Source organism: Micropterus dolomieu, linkage group LG05, assembly GCF_021292245.1.
Source record: "Micropterus dolomieu isolate WLL.071019.BEF.003 ecotype Adirondacks linkage group LG05, ASM2129224v1, whole genome shotgun sequence".
NCBI lineage: Eukaryota > Metazoa > Chordata > Actinopteri > Centrarchiformes > Centrarchidae > Micropterus > Micropterus dolomieu.
Window position 1 is genome coordinate 4524620 of NC_060154.1, and position 7934 is coordinate 4532553.

At 37.5% G+C, this 7934-nt stretch overlaps 1 protein-coding gene and 1 long non-coding RNA gene across 3 annotated transcripts; one reads left to right on the forward strand and one right to left on the reverse strand.

Annotated features, from left to right (window-relative positions):
• Positions 1–885: 885 nt before the first annotated feature.
• LOC123971112 (ras-related protein Rab-5A-like) lies at positions 886–2848 on the reverse strand. Of its 2 annotated transcripts, none has more exons than XM_046049739.1 (4): positions 2332–2848; positions 1722–1873; positions 1430–1552; positions 886–1112 (listed from the first exon to the last, which is right to left on the reverse strand). In XM_046049739.1, exons 1-4 carry the CDS (start codon positions 2495–2497, stop codon positions 951–953), a joined length of 603 nt encoding a protein of 200 aa, XP_045905695.1. In that variant the 5' UTR covers positions 2498–2848; the 3' UTR covers positions 886–950. The 2 variants fall into 2 exon arrangements, with proteins under 2 accessions (XP_045905695.1, XP_045905696.1); XM_046049740.1 differs by having other exon boundaries at positions 893–1067; positions 2332–2842.
• A 2122-nt stretch (positions 2849–4970) lies between these two features.
• On the forward strand, positions 4971–7934 carry LOC123970966. Its single transcript, XR_006825103.1, has 3 exons — positions 4971–5851; positions 6918–7138; positions 7605–7934. It is a non-coding gene; the product is annotated as an uncharacterized LOC123970966 (long non-coding RNA).

A 7934-nucleotide genomic window follows, 5' to 3' on the forward strand; every position in this document is an offset into this window, starting at 1 on the left:
TGTATTTTAGTCTTTTCAATGTTTTCTTGCTTTTATCATGTATTGTTTTTGTATTATTGTCTTTTGGGTATTATTGTCTTTACACTTGTTAAAGCACTTTGTAACTTGTTTTTGAAAAGTGCTCTACAAATAAAGATTATTATTATTATTGAGACTGCAAATCTTGCCAGTACATTCTTTTAAATCAGTCCTCAAAATAGGATGGCTTTTTTTAGTATATCTACTGCATTTTACCTATTATTTTGCACATTATTGTTTTATCAGATTTGATGTTTTATAGGGCTGTACAATTAATCAAATTTTAATCGCGATTTTGATTTTGGCTTCCACTGATGTGTGCTGCCTGCTGCTTTGCAATGACTAGTTAATAAGAATAGTTTTGTCTTGTGTTATAAATCCAGCACACCCTTTCCTTTACAGTGGTGCCCCTCCCTAAAAGCCAGGCTGTGATGTTTAATTCAGCTGGAGGCCAAGATGACGGGGGTTATAACTGCTCCAACTTGCTACCCCATTATTAGCTTTAGCCACAGCATTTTACACTGTCACATAAACTAGCCTAGCAGCTAGCAGCTTTTCCTGTACTCATAGCTTGACAATTTACATATTTACATTTACTCATTTAGCTGACTTACAATTGCTATATATGTCTCTGAAGCAACGAGGGGTTAAGTGTCTTGCTCAGGGACACAATGGTGGATGGGTCACAGTGGGGAGTTGAACCCCGGGTCTCTCACACCAAAGGCATAGTCTTATGCGCCATCACCACACCATATTATTTATACTTATACTATACCAGGTGTGTTAAGCCTGGCTTTACCAAGTCCCTGCTTGTAAAATATCCACAATTTCCCTGTCTTCTAACGAATTAAGTATGACCAGTTATACTTTTCTTACTCACCGTTGGTTTAATTAAGTAACTGCTGACAGAACACCCCGGTTGAATTTCAGCATTATGTAACGTAACGAGTTGTTGTCAACTCATGTAGTTCACCTGCTCTGCTCCACTCCGTGTATACACACGCACACACGTGTGTATACAGCAATACAACATCCCCAAAGCAGTCAACCTGTGGAAACACTGCGTTGTTGTCATCCTCTTGCACTCCAAAATGCTGTTTAAAGTTAATAATATTCAATTACTATTTCTTATTTCATGGGCTATTTGGGATTTTTGGGGTAATGCATAATATTTTATGAAAATGAAGCTTGCATATTTTAAAATGCATGATGTTTCCTAAGTCAATCAGTAACTAATCAATCGTGTTAAATAACAGTGATTATGATTTTCACCATAATCGAGCAGCCCTAATGTTTTGTATTGTTTTTATCTTCGCTGTGTGCACTATTTTATTTTGTTTTATTATATTATTATTCCCAAGAAATGAAAAAATTAAGACTGACTGTCAAGACACAGTTAGTTTGCTCTGACCTGGAAGTCGACAGCTCTCTTGTTGGCTAGGTCAGCCTTGTTGCCTGACAGTGCGATGACTATATTCGGGCTAGCTTGTCTTTGCAGCTCTTTCACCCAGTTCTTTGCTCGTGCAAAGGACTCCTGCAAATAGAAAAAATAGCGCCTCTGTCATTTTCATAAAAGCCATCAGCTCTTTTGAAGCAATCTTACTTCATCTTGAGGGCATGAATATGACAAATATCTGTACGACTTAAAAGTGAGAGTAATATTGGGAAAATTGTATTAAGAGCTTAGTAGGGAGTAAATGTGCCTCATTTGTGATGTCGTAGACCACGATGGCGGCCTGTGCTCCTCTGTAATACATGGGTGCCAAACTGTGGTAACGCTCCTGGCCTGCAGTGTCCCAGATTTCAAACTTCACCGTTGTGTCATCTAGGCACACTGTCTGGGTGAGAAAGGCCGCTGAAAGGAAAGCATAAGGTAAGCGGAAAGTCACCATTAGATGATCAACATCTACACCAAACAGCACTTTTTCCAATGCATGGAAACAGGGCATAAATTATCAATTTATGTGAGACAAACTGTAGCCTTTGTAGAATTCCATTTCAAATGATGTGGAAAAGAGATAGGTGCTTGTTATGTTATGATTTTGTAACTAATTCAAGTTCCACTTTAACAATGTGTCCATAATCCTGACTGCAACAATGAAATGGTAAACGTCTGCAAATTATTTTTTAATTTGGAGTTCTTTTTGTAAAGCACTGTTATAACAATAGCAAAGCACCCAATTGGCTATGAGGAGGTGCACCTGTCCTGAATCACACATTATTACTATCTAAACAAAAAAAAAGCTAAATCTGGCAAATACAGTCACAAATATACCTGGCTGATGTACAACCTGGTGTGTCTGTGACACTCACCTCCTATTGTGCTCTCCTGGAACTCATGGAACTGACCCTTGACGAAGCGGAGAACTAAGCTGGACTTGCCAACAGCTGACTCCCCCAACAGCACCAGCTTAAACTGACAGATCTTGTTCCCTGCATTGGGTCCATTGGGTCTCGTAGCTCCTCCCCGATTGGCCATGACCTAGTCAGATCCCCCGGTGTCCTGTGTGCCTCACTATCAGCACTTCTGCTGCGCGTAACAGAAGAAACCAAGTTGCTGAATATTAAAGAATAATAAACATGTGTTTGCTCGGAATAAACAGAAAAAAATCTTCTTACATCGACGGAAATATGCTCCAACATTTTATGTAAACAGTGCAATGTTCTCAAATGCTGACAAAGTTCAAGTGTGATGCCAAAATATTAACGGAAACAGTGTCTACACAGATGACAATTTCTGTTAGAGCTGTGAAAAGTTACTTAAATAACCTGCTTTTCCCCCCCCTTTGTTTTGATATGAGGGACTTGAAATAGAACAAAATACTATGACAATTACAGTATTACTATAAGCAAAAAGTGGAAAAAAAAATACCCTGCCGACTAGTTTTGTGTGGGCAGTTTGTGGTCGTTTTAAGTAATTGGTAATATTTAAAGGGAACTAGAGATCTGCCAAAAGAACAGGAGTCATCATGCAACAAAAACCAGATGAATAACAACTGTGCAAAGAATAAAAAAATTATTCCTATAACACAAATTAGAGCAAGACTGAGACAGAAAAAAACCAATGGAAGTAATAAGTATGGAGGCTCTACTCACCTTATTATAGATCAGTTCAGTGTTTATTGATAACATTTTTAATTTATATTATTTTCTAATATATATCTGTGTAGTGGAGTATCATAAGAATTAGCCAGCACCTTCACTGTACATAGAGACGCATTCTGTGTAATAAATACATTTTAATAGTCCTGTCCAGTTCCACATGTCCTGACTGACAATCAAGTCCACTCAAAACAGAGCCAGTGCATTGAAAGTGATGCATTTCACACCCATACTTTCTCATGTCACATTCAAGTTCCAGCCCAGTAGTATCACTCTTCTGTATGCTGTGTGCTACGTTGCCATTTAAAAAAAAACAAGCAGGCTTCTACAGATTTTCCACAAAAATAATTTATATATATATATATATATATATATATATATATATATATATATATATATATATATATATATATATATTCATAACATTCATTAAATAATATAATGTGGTCGGTGTATTTTTTTTGTAACTATTTTACTTGTACACCAAGATGAATGATAATTGCTTAATTATTTTAATACAGTTCAATCAATCAGTCAGTCTCAAATCGAAAGGTGAATTCTCCATCCAGTGACCTGGAGCTAAACAGTACACACACACAGTTCCTAAAGGACATCAACTGGCCACAGAATGTAGGTTTTTTTTGTTTTACTGCTTGTTGTCAGCTGCCCAATAATCACACGTTGCGTTCACGGCCGCGGTGGCTTGGTACACCGTACGGTCGGTCGCTCAGCTCTGCGAGGGGATTGCACGGAGGTCTGTCCGCTTTGAAGAAAACTCTTGCAGTGATAGACATTTCACCCTGGCTCGGTTCCTTGTTTGATGTCCTCTGTGTTACTGCTCGCGTAACTAACCCACGTGGCTGGCCTCCGACTCGTTGTCGTTGGGAGGAGTGAGGTAAATGTTAATTCGAACCGAAATAAAGCTTTAATGCTAGAACACACAATTTCTCTACTCTCATCACTTCCAAAAAGCACAATCATAGATTCCTCTTTAACACTGATAATCTCTTAGTAAATCCTACTCCTCCCTCTGATGTTGGAGTTGGTATCTTCTTTTAAGTCTTGCCTGAAAACGTATTTATTCAAGAAAGCGTTTTCTGATTTTATCTGATTGGCTAGCCTTTTAATTATTTTATTTACATTTTAATTTGCATGTTATATCTTACTTATTTGGTGTCTTTTTAACTGTTATGATTTTAATTGTTCTTTGTTTTCTGTGAAAGCACTTTGTACTCGATAAGTGCTCTACAAATAAAGTTATTATTACTATTATTATTGTAAAATAATTTTTAAGCATTTGCTAAAAGTAAAAGTAATTGTTAATATTCCATAACAGTTAGAATAGTTACCAGTTAAAAACATTTCCTAGGGTTCATAGCAATTGGGAAGAACATCTTAAATACCTCCAGGAGAATACTGATTGTTAAACGTTCTTAAAATTAAAAGAACATGGTATAAATTAAGCACATGGAGAGGCAGTTACCAATGGCATGTAATACTTATTTTGTCCTCTGGGGAGGGACCCTGAATTCAAACATAAATTAAATGCAGGAATGTAACTGTGAATTGATGAAGATTAAGAGCACAGCAAAATTAACATATTTATGGTTTCTTCTTTTCAACCTAAAGTTCCTAAACAAGAACATGGTAATCATTTATTCAAAATTGGTGAGGGCCACAAATAACTTTTAAAGATTATTTAACTAAAGAGATTAATAAGGCAAGTTTAGAGACAGCATTCTTTGTCCACACAAAGTAATTTGAGGTAGTGTCCTTCCTCTGGTGTTTCAATTTCCTTATCAGTTTCACATAGCCATGAAAAGGGAGAGGTCATGTTAAGAGTCCGTGTTAATGGCTCTTTGGTGGGGTAGAGAATCAGGACTGAAGAAAGGTGTTCTTTGATGTCTGAGGTAATTTGAAAAGGGGAACATCGTTACTATGGTTACCCTGCCCTTTTGATCTTGTGAGAGTTTCATGATCCCTGTCCAAAAAGGTCCTGGCAGCCAGGTTCAGGATAAGGTTAGTCTCTGGACAAGGTTAATATTTTAACAGTCATGTATAGTCTGTTATATCAACTTCACAGGAGGTGGTAGGTCTTATCGTCAAAACTTCCCAAACAGCATTTGGAGCGGAGCAAACCTTTCACCCCTCCTTTGGAGTACTTAGGGCCTGGAGTCACCCCCCGCTTTCTTTCAGGGAGAGACAAAGAGAGCTATGCTGGATTCTTTCCTTTTGGCATAAAATAATTAAACCAACACTGGCTGGTTCACTACAACAGCTACAGTATATGCTTTTGTAGCTGCAGTGCCTTAAAAATGATAGAAAATATTAAATAACTGGATGATTTGATCCGAGTTGTGTTAACATTTAATGTTTTGTCATAAACTTCAGCTCCTGCCCCCCAACATGTCTGTGCAAGTCCTTAGCACACACACATGCACACGCACACACACACACATTATCTGTTTTGCTTCCATGTCTTCTTTTACTCTAATGGAAAGAACATAACATCATTTGATAATATCTGTTTTATTCTTTCCAGAAATCACGTGTAAAGTTACCGACTCAATGCCTCCTCATCTCAATGTAACTGGACTACCACAAAACAAAATAATGAAGATTGGACATAAATTACACTTTGACTGTGATGGTCAATATAGACTGGTCGGGTCTGAAGAAATTGAATGTTTACAAACTGGACAGTGGAATGCCCCTTTTCCAACTTGTGCTGGTATGTTCACTTTTATTGAAGGTTAATCCCACCTATGTTGATTTTACATCCCTTAGTTTATGTTTTTAAGAAAACTTGAATATTAATTCTCACAAAATATAGTAAAGGTTAATGAGGATTAGTTTAGTTAAAAAGGCGAAATTTATACCTGGATATCGTCATGGAGCACCATCAAGCAGGGCTGGGCAGTATATCGGTATAACGAACAATACCGATATAATTTCAAAAGAGACATAAAATTACACAAGTTTAGAGACAGCATTCTTTGTCCACACAAAGTAATTTGAGGTAGTGTCCTTCCTCTGGTGTTTCGATTTCCTTATCAGTTTCACATAGCCGTGAAAAGGGAGAGGTCATGTTAAGAGTCCGTGTTAATGGCTCTTTGGTGGGGTAGAGAATCAGGACTGAAGAAAGGTGTTCTTTGATGTCTGAGGTAATTTGAAAAGGGGAACATCGTTACTATGGTTACCCTGCCCTTTTGATCTTGTGAAGTGTCTGTGAGAGTTTCATGATCCCTGTCCAAAAAGGTCCTGGCAGCCAGGTTCAGGATAAGGTTAGTCTCTGGACAAGGTTAATATTTTAACAGTCATGTATAGTCTGTTATATCAACTTCACAGGAGGTGGTAGGTCTTATCGTCAAAACTTCCCAAACAGCATTTGGAGCGGAGCAAACCTTTCACCCCTCCTTTGGAGTACTTAGGGCCTGGAGTCACCCCCCGCTTTCTTTCAGGGAGAGACAAAGAGAGCTATGCTGGATTCTTTCCTTTTGGCATAAAATAATTAAACCAACACTGGCTGGTTCACTACAACAGCTACAGTATATGCTTTTGTAGCTGCAAAAATGATAGAAAATATTAAATAACTGGATGATTTGATCCGAGTTGTGTTAACATTTAATGTTTTGTCATAAACTTCAGCTCCTGCCCCCCAACATGTCTGTGCAAGTCCTTAGCACACACACATGCACACGCACACACACACATTATCTGTTTTGCTTCCATGTCTTCTTTTACTCTAATGGAAAGAACATAACATCATTTGATAATATCTGTTTTATTCTTTCCAGAAATCACGTGTAATGTTACTGACTCAATGCCTCCTCATCTCAATGTAACTGGACTACCACAAAACAAAATAATGAAGATTGGACATAAATTACACTTTGACTGTGATGGTCAATATAGACTGGTCGGGTCTGAAGAAATTGAATGTTTACAAACTGGACAGTGGAATGCCCCTTTTCCAACTTGTGCTGGTATGTTCACTTTCAATGAAAGCACGGACCAGGTAGGCTAAAGCGACAGTGAACACAATAGTGCAGATGTAATTCGTTAGTTGCCACGTTGTATGTATTTTCTTTGCGCTGTTATTTTTTACAGCTGTTTAAGTTATTCTTAGTCCTTCTTAGTGTTTCATGTTTTATAAAAATGACTCTAACTTAAGACATTTTCTCTGGTATTAACATTAATTCAACTTTATCATAAAGACACCTCTCTAAAAGATACCCGAACAAGACCTGAACATTTTAACCTCCATGAAGTTAATTTTATTGCAGAGCTGTTGTATTGGACTGCATTAGTTTAAGCTAGGTGTACCTAATAAACAGGCAGTGTAAATACAGACTTACGACTTTTTTTATTTATAAATTAGCCATTTGCTTTTATTTTTGTGGTTGCTTACATTTATATTTTAAACTTTAAGGGCGATAAACATGTGATCACTCACTGAAAATGTCAACTATTATCTCTTTCAGAACCCTGCACTCTGGACAAAAATGCCATGAAAATGTGTGTTCAAAAGTAAACCTAGTCTGCAATATTTAATCCATAATGAAGTAATCGAGTTCAGGTGTATCAGAGGAACAAGTCATGATGGAGCAGTGATGATGCGTCAGAGGTGTGTTAATGGTGTGCTGGCCCTGCCCACTTGCCATAAAGAGGTTACGTGACCGACCTGAGATGGCTGGACAAACATGTAAATGATTAGTAAGACAATTAATAACATAGAGTTATGAGCTGATCTCCTGTGTCTGCATCAGTGCTGCCAACTGTGACAGTTTTAATAAAACATACATGTTCTCTCA

Bases quoted from the DNA above. Each gene is read 5' to 3' on its own strand.
- LOC123971112 (XM_046049739.1), bottom strand. From the start codon at position 2,497: ATGGCCAATCGGGGAGGAGCTACGAGACCCAATGGACCCAATGCAGGG. The intron at 1,553-1,721 runs GCACATTTACTC...TTCTATTTGCAG, and splicing joins TCTACGACATCACAAATGAG to GAGTCCTTTGCACGAGCAAA. The intron at 1,113-1,429 runs GTCAGAGCAAAC...AACTTTAAACAG, and splicing joins AGAGAGCTGTCGACTTCCAG to CATTTTGGAGTGCAAGAGGA.